Source organism: Pleurodeles waltl, chromosome 5 (assembly GCF_031143425.1).
Source record: "Pleurodeles waltl isolate 20211129_DDA chromosome 5, aPleWal1.hap1.20221129, whole genome shotgun sequence".
Lineage (NCBI taxonomy): Eukaryota > Metazoa > Chordata > Amphibia > Caudata > Salamandridae > Pleurodeles > Pleurodeles waltl.
The window spans coordinates 267,008,110-267,032,229 of NC_090444.1; the positions used below are offsets into that span (position 1 = coordinate 267,008,110).

General features: G+C 45.4%; 2 protein-coding genes across 4 annotated transcripts in view; one reads left to right on the forward strand and one right to left on the reverse strand.

The window, feature by feature from the left end:
• Positions 1-17,511, forward strand: part of SLC3A1 (solute carrier family 3 member 1) — a 73,742-nt gene extending 56,231 nt beyond the window's left edge. Inside the window, exons 6-10 of the mRNA XM_069234005.1 lie at positions 2,832-2,956; positions 4,412-4,613; positions 10,004-10,186; positions 14,170-14,286; positions 15,567-17,511. Of these exons, the coding sequence (XP_069090106.1) occupies positions 2,832-2,956; positions 4,412-4,613; positions 10,004-10,186; positions 14,170-14,286; positions 15,567-16,007 (1,068 nt within the window). The 3' untranslated portion in view covers positions 16,008-17,511. The remainder of the gene's footprint in view (positions 1-2,831; positions 2,957-4,411; positions 4,614-10,003; positions 10,187-14,169; positions 14,287-15,566) is intronic.
• PREPL (prolyl endopeptidase like) overlaps positions 16,261-24,120 on the reverse strand; it is a 419,271-nt gene continuing 411,411 nt past the window's right edge. For all 3 annotated transcript variants that reach the window (XM_069234002.1, XM_069234004.1, XM_069234003.1), the window contains one exon: positions 16,261-16,525. In XM_069234002.1, coding sequence (XP_069090103.1) covers positions 16,448-16,525 — 78 coding nt within the window. In that variant the 3' untranslated portion in view covers positions 16,261-16,447. The remainder of the gene's footprint in view (positions 16,526-24,120) is intronic.

Consider the following 24,120-nt stretch of genomic DNA (forward strand, 5'->3'; position numbering starts at 1 on the left):
ACTTTACCACTGCTATCCAGTGCTAAAGTGCAAGTGCTCCTATGTAAAATATATGTGTAATTGACTTTCCATGATTGGCATAGTTGATTTACTAATAAGTCCCTAGTACTTTGAACCAGAGGTGCCCAGGGCCTGTACATCAAAAGCTACTAGTGGGCCTGCAGCAATGGTTGTGCCACACACATTAGTAGCCCTGTAAACATGGCTCAGACCTGCCACTGCAGTGTCTGTGTGTGCAGTTTTAAACTGCCAATTCGACTTGGCAAGGGTACCCACTTGCCAGGCCTAAACCTTCCCTTTTTATACATGTAAGGCACCCCTAAGGTATGCCTTCGGTAGCCCCATGGACATGTTGCAGTGTATGTGAAAGGTGGGACAAGTACTTAAGTGTTTTACATATCCTAACAGTGAAATACTGCCAAATTCATTTGCCACTGTTGCAAGGCCTATATCGCTCATAGGTGAACATGGGGGTGCCTTTAGATATCTTTTAAGTGCAGATTCCCTTTTGGACAGATAGAATTTTGGAGTTTAGGGTCTCTGAACTCACAATTTAAAAATACATATTTTAGTAAAGTTTGTTTTTAGATTGTGTGTTTGAAAATGCCACTTTTAGAAAGTAGGCATTTTCTTGCTTAAACCATTCTGTGACTCTGCTTGTTTGTGGATTCCCTGTCTGGGTCAGTTTGACAGTTGGGCTGTTTGCACCTCTCCTCTAGACAGTGACACAAAGGGAGCTAGGGTGTAGCCTGCATATCCTGGGGAGCCATCTGTGCTGAGGGGAGGAGTGGTCACTTACACCTGAAAGGGCTGTGCCTGCCCTCACACAATACAGTCTCAAATCCTTGGTGTGTGTTTGGGGCCTGGCCTGGGCATGGCAGGATCTTGAAAACAAGAGAGACTTCTCTTTGAAGTAGGCCTACGTCAAAGGCAGAAAGGGGTATAAGAAGAGCACCCAAAACCCCTGAAAATCAGACCACATCTGGAATCAAGAGGAACCTCTGCCAAGGAGAAGAGCTGAAGGGCTGAGGAGAAGTGCTGCCCCTGCCTGTGACTGTGGTTTGTTGGACTATCCTGCAGCTGCTGCTTCTGCCTGTGAAAGGGGTCAAAGACTGGACTTTGTTGTGCATTCCTTCTTGAGAATAATCTCCAAGGGCTTGAACTAAGCTTGCCTCCTGTTGTTAAAGTCTCAGGGCCATCAAAGACTTCCCCTGCCAGCACCTGGACTCTCTGCTGAGACTCCTGCCCTGCCAAGTGGTGCACTATCCAGTTCCTGGGCCCTTCAAAGTTGCAGTTGGCAAAAACTGAAAATTCACGCACAGACTGCCGTGTGAGGAAATTCCGACAGACCTTCCGTGACGTGACTGATAACGCGCCACCAGCTTTGTGGCTGAAATCAAAGCTCCACCTGCATCGTGGCCGGAAGATTGATGCAATGTGGCTAGAGAAATGACGTGCAACACCCGCTAACAGAGGCTGATAACGACGCAAACCCCATGCAGCGAGCTTTTCAGATACCGTGCAACCGGATTTTCAACGCATCGTCCCTGGGCGTCTAAGTCAACCCAACTCTGTGTGGATCCGAGGTGCCCCGTCCAGAAATTTACGCATCGCTCCCTTGCGGGAGAAAAACCGACGCATCGCCAACGCGACCAGAGAAGGAATAGATGCATGGCCTCACTTACAAGTAAGGAATTGAGGCATCGCTACCCTTTTCTGATGCACACTCACCCGTGCAGCTTTATTTTTGACGCTACCCAGGTACTTTGTGTAACAACATTATTCTCACTGTTTTCTAAGGATTAAGGCCCTCATATCAACCTTGGCGGGTGGCAACCGCCGCCCGCCAAGTTGAAACCTGGTTTCCGCCCGCCGGGCCAGCAGGGATCTCGGCCGCAACACGGGAGCCGGCTCCAAATGGAGCCGGCAGTGTTGCGGCTGTGCGACGGGTGCAGTTGCACCTGTCGTGCTTTTCACTGTCTGCTATGCAGACAGTGAAAATCAGCATGGGGCCGTGGCGGGGGCCCCTGCACTGCCCATGCCAGTGGCATGGGCAGTGTAGGGGCCCTCAGGGGCCCCACGACTCCCCTTTCCACCAGCCTTTTCATGGCGGTTCAAACCGCCATGAAAAAGCTGTCGGGAGGGGGACTCGTAATCCCCTGGGCAGCGCTGCAAGCAGCGCTGCCCTGGGGGATTTAAACCGCCGGGATCAAAGTGGCGGGAAACCGCTGGGACAAAAGTGGCGTGAAACCGCCAGCCTGTTGGCGGTGCTTCCAACAAAACAGCCCTGGCGGTCAAACCTCAGGGTTTTACTGAGGGCCTAAGACACTTATGCTTTTGAAAATTCATATCTTGACTTGAGTATGTTGGATTTTTGTTGTTTTGGTCTTGTTTTGTTTCTAAACCTGTGTTGTGTCATTTTGTAGTGTTTTCACTGAGTTACTGTGTTTTGGTACAAATACTTTACACCTTGCTTCTGAAGTTAAGCCTGCCTGCTCGTGCCAACCTACAAAGGGGTTGAAGGAGGGTTAACTAAGGGTGATTCTCCTTTACCCTAACTAGGGTGAGGGTCCTTGCTTGGACAGGGGGTAACCTGACTGCCAACCAAAGACCCCATTTCTAACAATAACATTTGTAAATAAAATTGTTTTGAAATGATCTCCCGTTTATGCCTAGCTTGTTAAGATGCGCAACCTGCATGCTAGCGAGACTCTTGTAATATTTTTCTGTTTGAGATGTATCATGCCATTTGTTACATCAGCTGTGGTGTTAAAAACAGCACAAATATAATTAAACAGTAATGTAGAATGTCATATTATCTGTTGCTGAAGGACACCGTTACAAGCTATTCAGAACTTTTCCATGACTACACTACAACCCAAGTGGGGATGCATGATATCGTTCGCAGTTTCCGTCAGACCATGAATGAGTACAGCAGAGAAGCTGACAAATACAGGTAAGATAACATTACTGGCATTAAACACATTATGGTATATAGAAAGTTCCTTTATAGCAGAGAAAACTCATGTGATGCAAGCTCATCTTCACCATTTAAAACTGATTAACATGCAGATTCACATTTATGTAGAGTGGCAATTCATCTGGGCATTTTTGAAGTATGTCACGTAGTACAATAATACCCTTTACATACTCTTACGTGGCCCACCATCTAAAATGGGAATAAAATTAGAATACTCAGGTAATATTCATTACCAGTCTGTATAAACAGAAGGGACTCTGCCCTTTTACTAATAAGGAGTTTGGGGCTACATGTACGTAATATTGGATTTGAGACTTGCAATTTGCGAGTCACAAATCCTTATGTTCAACAGTGTCAATGACACTGTCTGCAATTCGCAAGGGGGTCGCAAATGACCTACCTCATGAATATTCATGAGGTAGGTCACAATTTGCGACCCCATTGGGAATGGCCGCCCTCACATGCATGGTGGCCTGCTGGAGACAGCAGACCACCATGTCTGTGACTGCTTTTAAATAAAGCAGTTTTTTTTTTTTAATGCAGCCCGTTTTCCTTAAAAGAAAGCAAGATGCATTTAAAAAAAAAAAAATGAAAACATGTTTTTACTGCCATTCACAAAAGTGAAGGCATCCTGTGGGGACCCCTTCCCGTTTGCCAATGGGTTAACACCAGTTTGACACTGGTGTTAACTGCGATTGTTTTGCGACTGCATTCGCGGTCACAAAACAATCATACATGGGACTGCGACTCGCAATTAGGAAGGGAACACCCCTTCCTAACTGCGACTCACAAATCCTTTTTGCGATTCAGTAAATAGTTTACCGAATCGCAAAAATGGATCTGAACATCCCAAAGTGCATTTTCAGCATCGCAAACGGCCCGATTCGCTGTTTGTGACGTGCAAAATGCTACGTACATGTGGCCCTTGATGTTTAGAGATCAATTCACACATGAAAAGTATGTAACCATACGTAAAATACTACTCCTGTAGTACTACTTTCCATACTCATAAATGCTTTTGTAAATCAGCCCCTAAGAAAGTAACATACCTATACATGGGGCCTCATTCCAACCGGTCCGCAAATCCTGATATGGCATATAGCAATCCATTTGTTAAGTTACTTTATGGGACTCGCACCAACACCTGCAACTTTAGTTCACAGTTGTGACATTATGGACCCTCATACTCGCCTAATAACACAGAACAAACTTGTTATACTTTTGGGTCATTTTCCATTTGGAACTGAAATACTTCAAATATTTTTTCAGCACGTTTGAGTCACTACCCTGAGATCCTCGCCAATATTTTTGAAAGTCCTATGCTGCTTATTGAAGCCGTAACCCAGAGAAATGTTGGTGTTCATTAAATAAAAAATGCATTTTAATACATGAGTATGAAGAAACATAGTTCATATTTTTGTGACCCTTTAGGTTTATGAGTGTGGAGTCCAGTGATGGAAAAGCCATTGAAAAGACAATGATGTACTATGGAAACTCTTTCATCGAGGAAGCAAATTTCCCATACAATGTTTACCTCTTGGATTTAAATAAGGAATTATCAGGGAACATCATCTTTGATACAGTAAATTCATGGATGAGAGCAATGCCAAAAGGAAAATGGCCGAACTGGGTGGTAAGAAAAACACATTAACATATTAAGGCAATGTCCATGTTTTTTCCTCCAGTATTTTAAAGCAGTGTTTGGCTTTATCAAATTATAATGCTTAGCACATTATTCATGGGTACAACCATGACCTTTTATTTATGTTAAAGCAGCAGAAAAGGTCTGGCAGTCACTAGAAGATTTTGGATTTTTACCCACATTAAGGGGTGAATTTCAAACTAAGTACTTGCCCCGGGGGCAGTGATAGACAATGTCTTAACTAGGTTTGCTAACTATCTATACCATTACTTCACTATTTTTGACATGGTTATACCACTACCTGATTGAGTTTAACATGCCCTGGGAAGATATGGCTGAAGCATCAGTAGTCTATTGACTATGACATGCTGGAATTAAATCACTTAACCCATAGCTCTTAAAAGGTTGGATTGAGAACGAGTGGGGCAAATCAGTTAATAATGTGAACGTAAATTACTGGGTTGGATGATATTATGGTACTCTTCAAGCCTTTGTTAATTAACGTGCTACATTAAAAATAGCTTCTTAGAAAAATATCCACAGCCTGTGGTTTTCAGCAGAATCAAAAGAGATGTCATCTTATGACACGGAGTTGGCCTAAAGAGCAGAATAATAATTCTTTTAATTCTTTGACACTGGTAAAACAGGCATGCTTTTATATAAATACACGATCTTCACAACAAAAGAGAACATCTGGATGCCACAGTCAAGGAAGCAAATAGTTCATTAAAGGACTTATTTAGACCACTGAAAGAGCTTACTCATACAGTCTCAACAATTGTACTAAGGACTATCGAGGGTAGAGGCATCATGCTACTCTAATATCGTGGACAGAATATTAAGGGGCAACATTTTGAAAAGTAAGTGCATATGGACGAAGTATAGCTTACTATTCGTATCTACACATCTGTGCACTTTGATGATGTATACAGCGTCAAGGTACATATATGTGGCTTTAGGTATACTTATATTTTGATATTCTGTCCTTCAATATTGTTCCCACAATATTTAGTGCCATCGAAATTCCTACCTCAATATTTCAGGGGCACACCTTCCCAATTTCAACATCTTAGCACATCCTTAAGGCTGACGTAAGACTGTTAAAATGTTTCAGTAGTAAGGTGTAGAAGATAAGAGAAAACATTCCTTATATAGTTGAGCTCAGCAGCAGTGGAAGGCTCTACAGATAATTAAAATGAGCAGATAATTAGGACTAACTTCTTCCCTCAGAGAAATCATTTTGAAAGATACACTAAAGCTAATATGAAAAGTAAAAACCCCATTTTCTGTTCAGGCGATCCACGCCCATTAAGGGTTGTGACTGAAGGACATAACATGATTACTGGCTTATTTAAGAACAGACATATTTGAGAAGGCCCGAAAGGCGGCCTGAGTCACACCTTTGTTGAAAAAAAAAAACAACACTCAATAGATACAACTCCAAAAATATCGTCCATTAGCAATGTTTTTTGATGTTAAACATTTTCCTATAATATGTGGTGACCCATTGTAGGAAGTTGGCTCTGTATGCACTATTTCAAAGTAAGGAATAGTATGCACAGAGTCCAAGGGTTCCCCTTAGAGGTAAGATAGTGGCAAAAAGAGATAATACTAATGCTCTATTTTGTGGTAGTGTGGTCGAGCAGTAGGCTTATCAAAGGAGTAGTGTTAAGCATTTGTTGTACATACACACAGGCAATAAATGAGGAACACACACTCAGCGACAAATCCAGGCCAATAGGTTTTGTTATAGAAAAATATATTTTCTTAGTTTATTTTAAGAACCACAGGTTCAAATTCTACATGTAATATCTCATTTGAAAGGTATTGCAGGTAAGTACTTTTGGAACTTTGAATAATTACAGTAGCACATATACTTTTTACATAAAACACATTTAGCTGTTTTAAAAGTGGACACAGTGCAATTTTCACAGTTCCTGGGGGAGGTAAAGTATTGTTAGGTTTTGCAGGTAAGTAAACCACCTACGGGGTTAAGATTGGGGTCCAAGGTAGCCCACCGTTGGGGGTTCAGAGCAACCCCAAAGTCACCACACCAGCAGCTCAGGGGCGGTCAGGTGCAGAGTTCAAAGTGGTGCCCAAAACGCATAGGCTTCAATGGAGAGAAGGGGTGCCCCGGTTCCAGTCTGCCAGCAGGTAAGTACCCGCGTCTTCGGAGGGCAGACCAGGGGGGTTTTGTAGGGCACCGGGGGGACACAAGTTCACACAAAAAGTACACCCTCAGCAGCACTGGGGCGGCCGGGTGCAGTGTAGAAACAAGCGTCGGGTTTCCAATGTAAATCAATGGGAGACCAAGGGGTCTCTTCAGCGATGCAGGCAGGCAAGGGGGGGCTCCTCGGGGTAGCCACCACCTGGGCAAGGGAGAGGGCCTCCTGGGGGTCACTCCTGCACTGAAGTTCCGATCCTTCAGGTGCTGGGGGCTGCGGGTGCAGGGTCTTTTCCAGCCGTCGGGATTTTAGAGTCAGACAGTCGCGGTCAGGGGGAGCCTGGGGATTCCCTCTGCAGGCGTCGCTGTAGGGGCTCAGGGGGGACAACTTTGGTTACTCACAGTCTCGGAGTCGCCGGAGGGTCCTCCCTGAGGTGTTGGTTCTCCACCAGTCGAGTCGGGGTCGCCGGGTGCAGTGTTGCAAGTCTCCCGCTTCTTGCGGGGATTGCAGGGGTCTTTAAATCTGCTCCTCTGAAACAAAGTTGCAGTCTTTTTGGAGCAGGTCCGCTGTCCTAGGGAGTTTCTTGTTCCTCTTGAAGCAGGGCAGTCCTCTGAGGATTCAGAGGTCGCTGGTCCTGGAGAAAGCGTCGCTGGAGCAGGTTTCTTTAGAAGGCAGGAGACAGGCCCGTAGGACTGGGGCCAAAGCAGTTGGTGTCTTCTTCCTTCTTCTGCAGGGGTTTTCAGCTCAGCAGTCTTCTTCTTCGGTAAGTTGCAGGAATCTAAATTTTTAGGTTCAGGGGAGCCCTTAAATACTAAATTTAAGGGCGTGTTTAGGTCTGGGGGGTTAGTAGCCAATGGCTACTAGCCCTGAGGGTGGGTACACCCTCTTTGTGCCTCCTCCCAAGGGGAGGGGGTCACATTCCTATCCCTATTGGGGGAATCCTCCATCTGCAAGATGGAGGTTTTCTAAAAGTTAGAGTCACTTCAGCTCAGGACACCTTAGGGGCTGTCCTGACTGGCCAGTGACTCCTCCTTGTTATTCTCATTATCTCCTCCGGCCTTGCTGCCAAAAGTGGGGCCGTGGCCGGAGGGGGCGGGCAACTCCACTAGCTGGAGTGCCCTGCGGTGCTGGAACAAAGGGGGTAAGCCTTTGAGGCTCACCGCCAGGTGTTACAGCTCCTGCCTGGGGGAGGTGATAGCATCTCCACCCAGTGCAGGCTTTGTTACAGGCCACAGAGTGACAAAGGCACTCTCCCCATGTGGCCAGCAACATGTCTCGAGTGTGGCAGGCTGCTAGAACCAGTCAGCCTACACGGGTAGTTGGTTAAGGTTTCAGGGGGCACCTCTAAGGTGCCCTCTGGGGTGTATTTTACAATAAAATGTGCACTGGCATCAGTGTGCATTTATTGTGCTGAGAAGTTTGATACCAAACTTCCCAGTTTTCAGTGTAGCCATTATGGTGCTGTGGAGTTCGTGTTTGACAGACTCCCAGACCATATACTCTTATGGCTACCCTGCACTTACAATGTCTAAGGTTTTGCTTAGACACTGTAGGGGCACAGTGCTAATGCACTGGTGCCCTCACCTATGGTATAGTGCACCCTGCCTTAGGGCTGTAAGGCCTGCTAGAGGGGTGACTTATCTATACTGCATAGGCAGTGTGAGGTTGGCATGGCACCCTGAGGGGAGTGCCATGTCGACTTACTCGTACTGTTCTCACCAGCACACACAAGCTGGCAAGCAGTGTGTCTGTGCTGAGTGAGGGGTCCCCAGGGTGGCATAAGCTATGCTGCAGCCCTTAGAGACCTTCCCTGGCATCAGGGCCCTTGGTACCAGGGGTACCAGTTACAAGGGACTTATCTGGATGCCAGGGTGTGCTAATTGTGTAAAACAAAAGTACAGGTTAGGGAAAGAACACTGGTGCTGGGGCCTGGTTAGCAGGCCTCAGCACACTTTCAATTCAAAACATAGCATCAGCAAAGGCAAAAAGTCAGGGGGTAACCATGCCAAGGAGGCATTTCCTTACACCCATCTTCAGCAATCTGTGGAAAACAATAACATCTTGGTTTTCGTCCACTTATTGGCATGGAAACAGTTTTATTTGTAGATATCATTTAGGGGTCGCCAGGGGTCTCAGCTGCGACACCTGGTGCTGCATTTGTGACACCTGGCTTCAGAGGTGGCGAAATCAGTTCAGGAAGACAGGGGGAGCTTGTCCCAATTAAAAATGGAGTCCAGTTAGCTGGAATGTGACCCTCGCTGGCAGCTGAGGTACGTTACAAATGCTTTTAAGTGTATGTTGTGTGCAGGTGAGAGCTCATTTACGTGAGAAAGAGTATGTGTGTATGTGATGTGTATGTATGTATGAGTAAGCATGTGTGTGTGAGTGAAATAAAGGTCACATGGCATGTGATGTCTCTTCTGCTACTCCTGGCCTTTTGGTGAACTGACAGTCATGGTCGTATTGAGCATTCAAACTAGACTTCCATGAAATTGACAAGGGACTCAGCTTTACTGTTTTCAGCTGCAGATTTTGATACCCATGTTTTTGAACAAGATCAAGAAGATTGTCTGAATTAGCAAAAACAAATGGCTTGACTCCTTTTTCTGTGGAAGAAAATATAGCATGGCGGCTGGTGCAGGCCCTTCTACCCCTCCCCCAGCCCCCAATCATAGTTGATAGTACAGGACAGCCACAATGTTTTGGTTTTCTGAACACACAGCACAGATGTGCTGCATTTATTATTTTATTTGTTCAGACATTGCTTAGTCTGTTTGTAAACACAGATTTTCCCTTTGCATACTACACCTTTAGGACCCCCTTCAAAGCGTGAAAGTTGGAAACACAAACAGGCAAAGCTCAAACAACAACAAAATATTTGAGTAATTTTAGGATGTGAATGAAGTATTAATAGGCAGAAGGAAAAATCCTGAGTTTATCCCTAGAACTGGTCCTTTTCCTTAATACTCCACAATCAAAAACAAAACTGACACCCAGTGCAAAAAATGTAACTTTAAATATTGTTTTAAAATAACATTCAAAGTGGATTTTAAGAGAAGTGGGATACAAAACATTTTTGTTGTGGTTTATTACAAATGAATGAAACGCTAACACGAACAAAACAATTGAATAAAACAAGAGTGGTGAGTGACAGGCATTGTATGGGGGTTGTAGATGTTCTATATTGATATTAAAAGTTTACATTTTTCTCTCTAGGTCGGAAGTCCAAGCAACCCTCGCATAGCATCCCGTGTTGGAAAAGAATATACAAATGTTATAAATATGCTCCTTCTGACACTTCCAGGCACACCTGTTACTTACTATGGTGAAGAACTAGGAATGACAGATTATACCACGAAGATAAATCAGAGTGAACACAATTTTGGGGTTCACGATCCTGTAAGTAATGCAAACTGCCAAATTTAAACAAAACAAACTGTCAACCTAACCTGTTGTACAAAGACGTCGAACCTTGTTGTAAGATAGTTTCGACCAACTACTGACCTATCTCTACTACAAGTGTGAGGCCTGCTGTGACTGCTTCGTTTGGAACACGCCGGCTATGAGTAAACACAATGCCTGGAGGTGACTGCGGAGGAGCAGCCTATCGGGCATTTATCATCCCAGCCTCAAAAATAACTTCATGGATGCTGTAGGTATTAGGTTAGGTAAGTGTGATTTTGAACTCTAATCAGGAAGAAAAAAACATCAACATTTCAGCTATGAGTCAAATAAAGGAAAGGTATAAAGGAAACGTTATAAAGGTAAATAGGGGAGATAAGAAATTACCAAATTCTTGGATTCTTAACCCCTATGGGTAGGACAATAGTACTCTACCACCTCCAGATACTAGAGGATCAAACACGTACACCTACTTCATGGTGCATGTTTCCTGAGACAGACCCACCCATCTCTGGGCTCTGTGCATGATTTCCTCAATTCCAGTTCGTCATGAATGTGAACAAAATGCAAGGGCGATCTGGAGACAGAGAATGGTTATTTATACCACCAAGGAACCTAAGGACTTGGTGAATCTGAATTGCTATGGTAAGTATCTTCCCTATCCTGCCAGGCCACTTGATTGAACAGTCAAAATCACATTATTAACAAAACAAAATGTTTAGGAGATGGTAGCTGCCTGCCCACGGTGTGTTTCAGCCAGCCAGGCTGCACAGAACAGTTGGACACACTGACTGTGGAATCTGTATTTATTCCAACAACAATAATTAACGAATACATTAGAGTACCTTCAATGGATTTAGTAGGCTTGGCAGTGGTGAACTTTTAGGGAGTGTGATTTAAAAAGGCTGAAGATGTGTGCACATCAGGATTGGGTCGTGCCAGGGCTGATCCTCGCAGCAGGAACTGTCTCCTGGGACACTACAAGCAGTTTACTCGTGGGCAGGAGGAGGCAGCCTGTGAGCGGGTGGCAGAACACGTTGCTTCTTGGACAATGTGTAAGCCTTGTGCGGCAGTACTTACATTGACAATAACATCTGTGGGAAGCAGTGTGGCTTAGCTATCCCCTCACTCCTGAATTGCCAGGACTATGCATTTCAGTGTGATTATGTGCAGGGAGTTGGACACCTTGCTGTGCCAGGTAATGGGGCTATGCAGATAAGTTCATTCTGCTGGCAGCTCGAGCACCCATCGTTTCACCTGCTTGCCCAATCCCCCATCAGAATGTCATAATAAGTGACATAGTGGCACGCAGCGGACAATAGGGCCAGCAGTCCTATCTACAATAGCTGGCACAAAGGATATAGATGAGTTTGGGCACTTCTACTTGGAGCTTTTAGTCTACCATCTAAGTTGACGAATTCTGGTCTGCACACTAACATCATACAAGAGAGAACCGCAGACACTCAAATAAAAAGCCAGACACTCACTTTCAGCTTTGCAGATAGGAGGGCATGCAGCAAGTGAGGCAGAGGTATGATGGGGTTGGGATTTTGGCAATGATAAGTAAGTTGTGTGTGCTGGCTTACTTGGAAAGGTTTGTGTTCCCTGTTGCTGGCTCTGACAGCCACCCTTCAAGACCTTTCCGTAACAATAAGCAGGAGTGGCTCGCAGTGCTTAGAGGGGCTTGGAGAAGTGCGCAGGCAGAGGCGCACAAGAAATAAACCATTATAATAAATAAAAAATAAATAAAACACCTCGTTTCTCGCAGCGTCCACGCTGCTCCTCTCCCGTCTTGCTGATGCAGGCACAGGCTCCCAGCCTTCCCTGCGGCCAATCCTGATGCAAAGCAGTATCAGGATTGGCTGGGAGCGCCCAGCCATGGTGCTCCCAGGCAGACTGGGAGCCTGTGCACAGCCTTCTGCGCATGTATGTTTAGCCGGCCTGAGACGGGCGGCCAAACATACATGCGCTGTGAGGGGGAGTGCTGGCCACTCCCCCTCAGTGCACGTCACTCCCATGGCCCCACCCCTTTAAAAGAAAATGATACTAAACAAAGTTTATTATCCTTTTCTTTCAAAGGTTTGCAGCTGTCGCTGCTGGTGGGGGGGAGGGTGACGCTCCTCCGCCCTAAAGGAGGAGCGGCCCCTGACAATAAGTCAGAACTATTGGCCTTGCCAATACTCCTTTCTTTCATGCTACTGAGTACTATATTAACCTACCTGCAACTATCAATTTTTGCACATGTGATGACAATATTTTTCCAGTTTTTCGCAGTTCTCTTTGCTTTTCTTAGCGGCTGGATGCACTTCTTTGGCTTTTGTACTTTACACATGTGCTGGTTTGGACTGAATTGGATTGCTCCAGATTAATTAGAAAATGAATACGGATTTATTCTCACTGGAGATGTGAAAAGAAGATGCAGTGGAGTCGAGCGTAGGTCCCAATTAGAATCCCATATTGTTAGTTCGCAATCCACTTCAAATAATACAAGTTTCGAAAGTCACAGAGTGGTAATCTCATTTCATTACCTGGCTCTGTTTATTATAAACACAGAAATCATTAGACCAAGAAAAACAAAGTAAATGATGGAAAATCGCAAATACAATTGAACCGAATTAGCCAATGTGCCGATCCAAAGAGGAGAAGCACAGTGTGCATGTGTGTTTGGCCGGCCTGAGACAGCCGGCCAAACATACATGCACACTGAGGGGAGTGCACAGTGCACTCCCCTCATCCCCATCATCCCCCTTAGCCCCACCCCTTTAACAATGAAAGGACAATAAACACAGTTTATTATCTTTTCGTTATTAAAGATTTGCCGAGGCTGCTGCTGGTGGGGGGTGACGCTCCTTCACCATAGCAGAGGAGTCGCCGCTGTACAGAGGCCCATAGAGCAGGAAGCCTTCCTCCTGAGTCACCAAAATGAACTGAAACAACCGAGTGGAAGCAGCACTTGCTGAACAGCCCGTCTCCAAGACTCAGGCAACAATGGCAGACTATTTCACTTTTAAACTCAGATACATTTCCACAGTCGAAGCGTCTCAGTGCATACCATAAACAGCAATATAGTGGCAAGGATGGGCTACCCTTATACCGGCTTCTGCATTAGGATCCACCTGGCAAACTTGAGCTAGGGATACGTCCAATGCAAATCACTCTTAGATATAAAAAGAAAAAAAAAACACACAGCGCAGATGTGCTGCATTTATTATTTTATTTGTTCAGACATTGCTTAGTGTGTTTGTAAACACAGATTTTCCCTTTGCATACTACACCTTTAGGACCCCCTTCAAAGCGTGAAAGTTGGAAACACAAACAGGCAAAGCTCAAACAACAACAAAATATTTGAGTAATTGGTCCACTCTGGCCAGAATGATAAGCAAATGTGAACCGGGACTGAAGACTTTCATTCACTGTTTTCTGAGAGCAGGGTAGATAGGTACTCCTTCCCTAGGTACTGCTCTAGTTCCCGAAATGGCATTCAGCAGCTATATTCCTGTGACTCATTGCTCCCACTTCTGCTGCTAGGACGCTATGGAACCGAGGTGCAGGTCCAAGCACTCTCCACAACTCAGCAAGAAAGTCTACTGATTTATGCTGCAACATCATTGCTCCATCCCTCTATGCTGATGTGACTACTGACTCCATCCTCAAGCGGGAGGTGTGCCCAGAGCATGGCTCAGGTGGTAGTTTTACCCTCAGAAAATATGCATTGCCCCAGGGATAGACGTTGCAAGATACTCCAAAACATGACACAAGTATTATACACAATATAATTTCAAACTCGTAAAGCCTGTGTTATAATACGGTTAACAGCTCTTTTCTCAGATTCATGTGGCTAATCATTTTTCTGTTGTAATCCAATATAACTAATTGTGATATATATGTGTTAGTGCTTTTACTCATCAGACCCTATCTTTACTGGTTGCATGACACAGTAGATGTTGGTGCCAGTGATAATATGCATTTTATGATTCCAGAGCGAAGATCCAGAAAAAACACCAATGCAGTGGGATGCAAACCCTAATGCTGGTTTCACCACAGCCAATGAAACATGGCTGCCCGTTAACGAAGACTATACCACGATAAACGTAGAGGTGAGCATCTGGATCCCACTGCCAAATCACTGGTGGTTTTAAACTTAGGTTAAACAGCACACAGTAAAATGCGTTTCACACATGCAGAAGACAGCTACCCATGCCACTGAGGAATTTTATCACAGTAACTGGCAAATACCTTTAATGACTTCTGTGACTTTTACCTATATCTGTTCTGTTCAGAACATGCAGTTAACCCTAATGCTAATGGAATTCTCTGATATGATGCCTCAACATTTGAGATCAGGGTCTGCTTCAGTCTTTAGGTTAGTGGTTCCACCATTCCAGAGGACAGTAAAATGCAGACTCCTGGCATCAAATAATGGTAGATTTGTGGGAAAGGTGGCACAACATTGACTACAACACTGAGAGGATGTAACATATTTGTGTTTGCTGTATTGGTCTTGACATTAAATAATGACATTGGACACTGTTGGCAATATCCTGACGTCTGCCACACTGTAAACCCCTAGAGTGCACATACGTCCCACTACACCTACTAATAGTCCAATGCTCAGCTTCTCCTCCTTGGTGCACAATCTATATTGTAGTCAACAAGAATGTTACTAACTAAAATAATGGGACAATTGCATCCGTAATTCATCACTGAATGGTTAAGTTAAGTTGGGTGGGAAGTTGCAGAATTCTGATAATTGTGTCGTTCTTAGACACCTCTTACGCCTTAGGCTCTGGTGAATTTGCCACTGGTGGCAGGCTCAGGTAGTATCACAGCAAAATGTACATGTCAATTGTGACAGGGCCATGAACCTATCTGCAAAATGCTTTACAGTTCCATCACATTGCCACAGCCTGTTAAATGTATATGATAATAGAACAATGGACTGTTGGGAGCTCCGTTGGAGACAATGGAGTGCTCTGGGCTTTAACTGGCTCGGTGAGGATTTTGTTTCATTTATTAGAACATTCTGTACTGTAGTGGCAGAATGTTCTAATAGCCTTATAGCCCTTCGTAGCTGGGTTATACCAGCAATTAATGTCTCGCTTCCTTCTTAAAGGCCTGAGCCGAAAACATTGGAGCAGGCCTTTAATGGACGGTAAAGCTGGCTACGGCGGGCTCTAAGCCTATATTATATACCAGAGTCTTCAGATTAGGGACTCCCTCACGCTTAAGCAGTGTACCAATTTGGTGCAGTAAGTGCTCAAGTGGATATACTACATTAATGTTCTGAGTTAGAACATGGAGGGATGTTGTGGGCAACACAGGAAGAAAACTTGCAATAGCACCATATTCACATATCTCCCTTTTATTTTTCTTGCAGAATCAAAAAGCTCACCCTAACTCCACTCTGAATTTGTACCGCGAGCTAAGCTTACTTCGCCAGAACGAACTGCCCATTCATAGAGGGTGGATCTGTCTCATTTACAACGACAAAGATGTTTTTGCTTATGTCAGGGAGTTTGATGGTTTGGACACAACCTTTATGATGTTGCTTAATTTTGGAAACGCTTCAAGGACAAATGTGCAGGTTGCAGGCATTGAACTTCCGGGGCAAGCACAAATACGACTGAGCACAAATTTCAATAACAATGGCAAGAGCGTGGATTTTGGGTCCATTCCAACTGAGAAAGGAGAAGGATTGGTCCTCGAATACAAAACAAACAAGCCAGTGCACACCAAGGACAACTTCAAGAACAATTGTTATGTGTCAGAAAAAGCATGCTATTTAATGGCTTTAAACTTACTCTACAAGAACTGTTAGACTGGAGAGAAATGGTTGATACATTTTATAATACATATGGATTGTGGGGAAAAAATGTCTTTTAAATATTTCAACACTTTTGAACAGTGAGCGGAAAAGTTTTTTTTAAAAAGTTGACAACAAAAAATACATTGCAAATCAAATCACTCATAAGGGTTGGGCGTATAGCCAGGAGAAAGAAAGGAGCAGGGGATAGGACAGAGAATTTTCTGTTGTGTTTTGCAGGGAACAATGACAGTAAACACATAGAAAATGTAGACAAGTGAAACTTTACTGATACATATTTTTAAAGTACAAATATCATTAATCATAAAAATATATAAATCAGCACAATTTAGGATACATATACAAACAACACAGAGGAGACCTCGAGGGTCTCAAATTTACACTTTTATGCAGGATTTAAGGTCTTTTCAAACCCCTCACGTCGAGGCGTTAGATTAAGAATCATTTATTGCAGATTTACTCCTATTTCTAAGTCCAAGTTCTTTGTACAGAAAGGCGTATTGCTCAGCAACCTGCAAATTATGAAGTAGATAGAATTTTTAGTCAGCATGTTCAGCAACCAGAAAACAAGTTTAATTAATTACTTCCTCCTCCCCCTCTAATCTCACTCCTGAAAAAATGCACAATGGCCAATAGTAACTATCGATCCCTCCGATGCCTACAAACAACTAACTTACATGTACTAACATGTAAAATTTGATCAGTCAGCCTTGCGATGTAACTGAAATCTGAATGCATCCCTCATATTTCCATGCTGGCTATGTTTTGCAGTCCTTGCATTTGACACTCAGAAAATGTGTTAAAGTCGTAGTAACATAGAAATGTGAGAGGCAGAAAACAAGATCCATTCATTGTCCTTATCCACATGCTGATCAGGTTTTCCGGTAGATGTGCCTGACTTTCTGTAGATTGGAATTTTATCACCCAAGCATTAGTTTAGTTTTGACTACTTTAGGAACATCTCAAGGGGTTACAGACTCCGCCAATGGGAGCTGATGTTTTGGAATGGAACAGGAGTGCAGCAATAAATGAAGTACCTGGAATGCTTCCCAACCTTCAGCTGAACAGAAATCCATGCCAACGTCCCTATTCATTTTATTAATAGACTAACTTGTGTTCAAAGAAATTACAGCTCAAAACTGCCAGATCAGTCCCTTACATGATGCAGGATGTTGGTGTCATTATAATAATCATTATAGTTGTCCCCCTGTAGAACAATTTACTTCCCTTCAGTTCGGATTACCCACAAATGAATCGTCTGTTGAAATATCCCCACGCATCGGACTAGGGTTGGAAATTATAGAAGCCATCAATGGACACTAGGGCAGTGTAACGAATCTGAGTGCAGGGCCATCTAGGTCTGGTGCAATTACTCTATCAAAATGCAACCTGGATCCCTTCGTGCATATTTTGGCTACTCTGGCTGAGCTCAAGAGGTTGTAAAAAAGAGGGCTGACTATGCAGAACACAGCAATTAAAAACGCACTGGCAAATCCAATTGGTACTGCATTTTCTTACCAAATGTGCTTCAAAGACTGGCAAGTTTGCGTGTGTGGCTGTGCTGATGGAAGAGTCAGTGGATGTCAGAATGCATTAATGGTTGGATGGGCGAGTGAGTGGATGGACGAATGACTGAGTACATGGATAATTATCTGGCAAGTGGATCGGTGAATGAATGTTGAGTAGGTGAATACAAGGAAGGATGAATGGGTGAGTGAGTGTATGGAAGGCTGAGACCTCAACAATAAGTTATAATATTAAAAATAGCAAGAATTGCAAATATTATTCCAGTGCACGTATTATACTAGAGATGACCACCATTATGCCACTAAAGATAGTAATATATAAAGACTTTTCACCATAACACCAGTGCAAGCATTACACAAAGGGTGGCCACCATAGTCTCAAGATTGCCGTATTATATGTCAAGAATTAGTACCATTAGGGGTGTAAGATGCTGAGGCAAACTCTTGCACCCTTTTTATTGTAAATAATCATGGCAGCTTTACTAGATGAACTGTATGGCCTAGGGCATTCTCTAAAATTGCCAGCGCTTGCTGCACCAGCTGGGCATAACCTCAGCATGGGAAGTAAATAGCTCACAGCAAGCTACAGTTGGTGCCTCAGGTAGGTTTTGGTGTGTGGGAAGTGTGCACACAGCTGCTTTTGTCTATATGAATTCATCGTAATATCATGAAAACCTATTATTGATAATGCCCCCCTCTGTTATGAACATAATTTCTTTCCCTGAGGGCCCCAGATAGAAATGCTGGGTCTTTGAGGTCTACCATACAAGTCCAGGGTGTCATGTGCAACGCTGCCAAGATATGGGACAATGACGAAAGACTCCCTCAACAGGCAGCTGTTTAGAGCTCTTCAGCTGGGAGACTGGCTATAGCTTGTATTGAAGATATTGGAAATCCATGCAATGGCTAAGCTAAATCAGTCTTTAAAGACGAGGATACTGAGTGTAGGTACTCTTTGCGGTCTGAAGGAGTCTTTTGAACTTCCCATAATGGGAGGAAACAAATCTGGTAAGCTAAGGACTTTCTCCTGGAATTTCTGACACACAGCACAAAGAGCAGAACACAGCTGCCTTTGGACCGACATTGGTTGCATTGAAAAGAGAAACACTAGTGAAGTGAGTAGCACTGAGCAGCGGCGACGGCAGAGACGCAGTCTGGCACGGCCTACACTGAGATCAGTGAGCAGTTGCGAGCCAGGTGCGGAGAAGCGGATGCTGGATGAAACTGGTGGGGAGCGAGATGGGTCCTGACGGAGTCATTCCCCACCAGTAGTGCTGGGCCTCGACCACAGTAAGACGTGGGCCCCTGAACTTATGCACCATAACAGGTAAGCGCTAACAGAATATGGCGGCTGGGGCACGGTGTGGTGCGGCCTTCAATGCAGTGAGCAGCCAGCCCGAGAAAGAAGGACCGGGCATTGGGACAGACTGATCGGTGGCCCTGGTGGCAGCATGGGTGATGGATGAGCCTGAAGGGGAGAGCAGGCTGAAACCTGGCAGGGTCCCGCCCCGTGAATGGTGTTGGCCTGGAACACAATACGACGAGGGCCTATGGAAGTAGCTTCTGCAACATATACAGCCTGTGTGGGCAGACGCCATGAAACCGCGAGGCCAGCTGGGGAGTCGATAAAACACTGTGCATGCAAACGGGCAGTGCCGTTGGTTGGTGGCAAGTGAGGACATGGCGCAACTGATGTCTGCAGCTACCTGACTAGTGTGCCACGTGGGGGAAACACTTGAAGTGTGCGACTGGGAGGTTTAAGGTTGCCAGGGAATATCTAGGCCCGTATTTATACTTTTTTTGCGCCGCATTTGCGTCGTTTTTTTACGCAAAAACGGCGCAAACTTGCAAAATCCCATTGTATTTTGTAGGTTTGCGCCGTTTTGCGTCAAAAAGCGGCGCAAATGCGGCGCTAAAAAAAAGTATAAATACGGGCCCTAGTGTCTTAAGAACATTACTGGGAGGGCCTGTGATGTTGTATTGTGCCAATTCCGTCCCTCGATAGAAGGTCGCTGATACGATTAGGAGATATGGGCAAAGACATAGGGGGACGGCAGTCTCAGGTAAATAAGATTGTTAACTATGCACAGGTCACCTACGACAAAGGCAAGATGGGTACCAACACTCTGGAGGACACTCGGGGCGTTGCGGAGAGCGGCGACCCCCAGGAACTATACATGTCTGATATCCTGAATGAAATCAAGGGTACACGCACTGAACTGCTCACCAAAATCAACACAGTGGCCGTGGATGTTACACTGCTGCGGGCAGGCCTCCGTAAAGTGGCAGAGAGAGTGACAGAAGCGGAAGACACTATTGGAGTGCTTAACTGGGAGGTGGATGCCCTGAAAGAGACTGTCTCCTCTCTCCGGAAACTTACTGTGTGATTGGAAGAGCGGGAGGAGGACGCGGAGAGTAGATCCTGCCACAACAATTTGCATTTTGTGGGTTTCCTGGAGGGGGTAGAGGGCGCAACGTGGAAGACTTCTTGGAACACTGTCTGGTAACAATAGGCCCCCTGCCCCCAAGATGGACATACCCCCTTCTTCAATGTCGAACTAGCCCATAGGGCCTTGAAGCCTCCCCTTTGCCCGGGGGGCGCTGCAGCGTGCTAGTATTGCTTGTTTCTTCTACTACAGACACTGTGACATGATCCTACAGCACGTGCGGAATGATGGACAGCCACTGTAAAACAGCCACCAAATCTTAGTGTTCCCAAACTAAACCCAAAAGGTGCAGAACCTTAGGAAATCCTTTATGGACGCCAAGAAAAAGATGCACAATTTAAATTTACGCTACAGTTTGGTATTTCCGGCCCCCGGGACGGACAAACAGGGACCTTGTGACCCATAAATCATCGTAGAGTAGAGCCTCTTCGCTGGCCCCAACGGGCAGGTCATGTATTGGATCCCGATGGGAGATATGTGCTATTGTTTGGACCTGGACGGCCGGGATTTTTGCTTGATAAACGTGTACACCCCAAATGTAGATAGTGGAATCTACTTTGGTGAAGTAGCACGGGCTGCCTACCCATATTTAATGGCAGAGATTATATTAACAAGAGACTGCAACTGTGTCTTGGATGGTTCGCTGGACCGTGATCCTCTGCGACAACGCACGAAACCCCACCTCACTAGACAGTTGGTAGATACTATGGGAGAACTGCAGTTGCAGGACTTCTGGCGCCATAGGAACCCTACTAATAAGGAGTTCTCCTGTTTACCCCAGCGGCAAACACTTATAGCAGACTGGACTATTGTTTAGTATCCGAGACCCTATCCCCTCAGATACAATCTGTTGCATATTTGGCCCACTACATATCAGATCATTCCCCTCTCCTAATACATTTGAATAAAGGTTATAAACGACCCGCTGTTCCGACATGACGGCTGCGGCCGGAGGCATTGACGGATGCCCCGTTTGCCAAAGCAGCTCAGTACGGACTAGCGCAATACTTTGAAGCAAATTGGTGAACGTCCACGACTAGGGGTTGTGACTGGGAAGCGATGAAGGTTGTGATCAGGAGTCTTTGCATGCATGCAACTTATGGAGTTAGACGACAACTCGAAAAAGACGTACTCGACCATGAGGCTAGGCTCCGGGACTTGGAGAAATGCCTTCCGACGCAGCCGCACAAAATGGAAGACTGGCAGCAGGCTAGGCGGGTGCTAGTAGAAGATTGGCAATGTCTACATGCGGAGGGCGACAAAGCGGGCGCACTCTTGGCACGTCTGCTTAAACAGCATGCTGACCATACACCTGTTACTGAACTAGTGGATGGAGCAGGCAGAAGAGTATGTACGTAGGTAGCAATAAATAAGGTGTTCCGTGACCACTTGGGCAGACTTTATGCTCTGCCTGGGGATGGACCACCAGAGGTCGGGACGACCTTCCTAATTGGGGTCACACTCCCAGGGCTGACGCCGGACACCAAGACCCTGTTGAAGGCCCCCATTAACCAGGAAGAAATACAAGAGACCATAAAACAGTTAAAAACGTCAATAAAGCCTGGCTCTGATGCCTTTTCGGCAGAGTTTTACCAAAAATATGTTGATATCCTGGCTGGGAAGCTATTGGCGGCATATCAGGAGGCGTCAGCCCGTGGTAGACTACCGGACTTGATGAGGGAGGCTTGGGTGGCCTTTATCCCCAAACCAGATAGGGATCCGACAGACCCTGCTGCATATAGACTGTTGTCCTTTTTGAATATAGATTTTAAAATACTAAGCAGAATTCTGGTGGCGCGTCTGCTCCCACATTTGGCCTGCCTTATCCATGAGAATCAATGTGGCTTTATACTGCATCGCAGCACTATGTTTAATATTCATAGTCTTATCCACATATTTCACACTTATTTACAGTGGCACAAGCTGGTAGCATTTGCTCTCCTAGATACAGAGCAGGCTTTTGATTCTGTGGACTGGGGGTATCTTTGGCAGGTTATGGCCATGATGGGGTTCGGCCTGAAGTATACTGCTAGGATCCAACTCTTGTACCGGAGCCCAGTTGCTTGCGTGCGGACTGGGGAAATGGTCTTGGGGCTGCCCCACGTCCCCACTCCTGTTTGCTATGGCTATGAGCAATTGGAGATGCATCTGTGGGACCTACTGCACCCATGGGGCCTGCAGGTTGAGGGGAATACCCATGTAGTTTCCCTCCACGCAGACGATGTGGTAGACTACGTGCGGCACCCAGAATCATGGATTCCTGTACTTCTAAAGGCATTGGGAGAATTTGGGGAGTGCTCTGGACTCTGTGTAAGTTTTCATAAATCCTACCTGTTCCCAATGGGTGCTCTGGCTGGAGACCGAACCGATGCCCTCCCGATGGTTGGATTACCGTAGGGAGCTGAGGGCCTTCAATAGCTTGGGTTATGATTGGTAAATACGGCTGATAAATACTATGACCACAACCATGCAGAGTACTAGAGGGCCTGAGGATCTCGCTCAGAATCTGGAAGGAGCTACCGCTTTCCCTGATGGACAGAGCGGCCATTATTAAGATGGTTATCCTGCCACGCTGCTTATATAGCTTGCAAACTATGCTATACGAGGTGCCTAGATCGCACTTTGCACAAATAGATAGTTTAATTTTAGAATTGCTGTGGGTAAGTAGGAGAAAAAGGGTGGGAATTAATATTCTGTGACAAACATGGGAATGCGGGGGCATTGAACTCCCACTTATGGAGCTTTATTATTTTGCCTCTCAGCTGCAGCATGCAGTACACTGGTTTGACCCTGAAGATAACTGGGAGAACAGACTGTTGCAAGATGGGTGCGGACCACATGCCTGCTAGGCCTTTCTCCTGGTGAACCGTGTGCTGAGGGAAGGGGCCCCCTACATAGTGAAGCAGGTCTGAAGTGTATTGGCCCGAGAGGTGTCCTCTGTATTGCGTGGCTACCTTTACTCTAGGGATGTACCCATCTGGGAGTCGCTCGGGACATCTCTATGAAATGATGGAAAGACGGGGGATTTGAGGTAGCGGCAGAGCTCTATCTTGGGGGGAAATTCATTACCCAGCAAGAAGCGGTGGATGCATTTCAGTTGGGGGGAGGTCAATTCCTACAATATGCAAAGATAACGGCAACGGCACGTGGTCAGCGGCCTGGATTTCCTGATGAGTCCCCAACCTCTGCCACCCTAGATGCATTATTGTCCTTAGGAAGGAAGCAAAGACTGGTTTCACGCCTTTATAAAGCACTGAGGAGGATGCTCTGAGTGTTACTCCAGCAATGCAACGTAAGTGGGGGGGGGGGGGGGGGGGGGGGGGGGTTTGGGTGCTGGAAGAGGAGGTCTCGGCTGCAGAATGGAAACGTGTACGGAGGGGCTAAAACCAGCAGTTCAAATGCCAGGTTTAAACTTATACAATATAACTATAACTATCAAACATACCTGGCCCGAACATTCTTCAGCGTATATACCCTGCGTGATCCCCTCACTGCCGGCACTGTGATGCGGCTTCTGCAGATTATTTTCACATGGTATGGCAATGTTAGGCTCTGATCTCCTACTGGGAGAGTATAATAATGGCCTTGGAGAGAGCAGCAGTGTGGAAATTGATACATACTCCCAAGGAGATACTGCTGGGTTTATTGCTTACCCGGTTAGAGGGAAACATTTAAGCCACAAATTTATGGTGCTGGGACTCTTGTTGGCTAAACGTCGCATAGCGATTAAATGGCTTAACCCCACTCCCCCGAATTATGGAGATTGATACCGAGATTTCACTGAATGGGCAGTAGCAGAAGAAATTCGGATAAAGCATGTCCGCACAGAGGACAAATTAGCAGGGGATGTAGCGGCCTTGGCTCAGATGCTGCAGAACCTTGGGGGACAAGATACTCAACCAAATACACTGAGTGATGATTAACCACCATACATGTGTTGGGAGTTAATTAAGCTTACTGTAGAGCACTGAAAGGAAGGGTGAGGGAGTCCTAGGGTGTGAGATGTAAACACCTGTGAAGAGCGAACGAGATGACATTGCTAAAGTGCTGGGGAATATAATGAGATATAAAAACAAACAACAAAAGATAATAGATATTGAATGTACAGCATGTTCAGACCTGAGAGAGACCGCA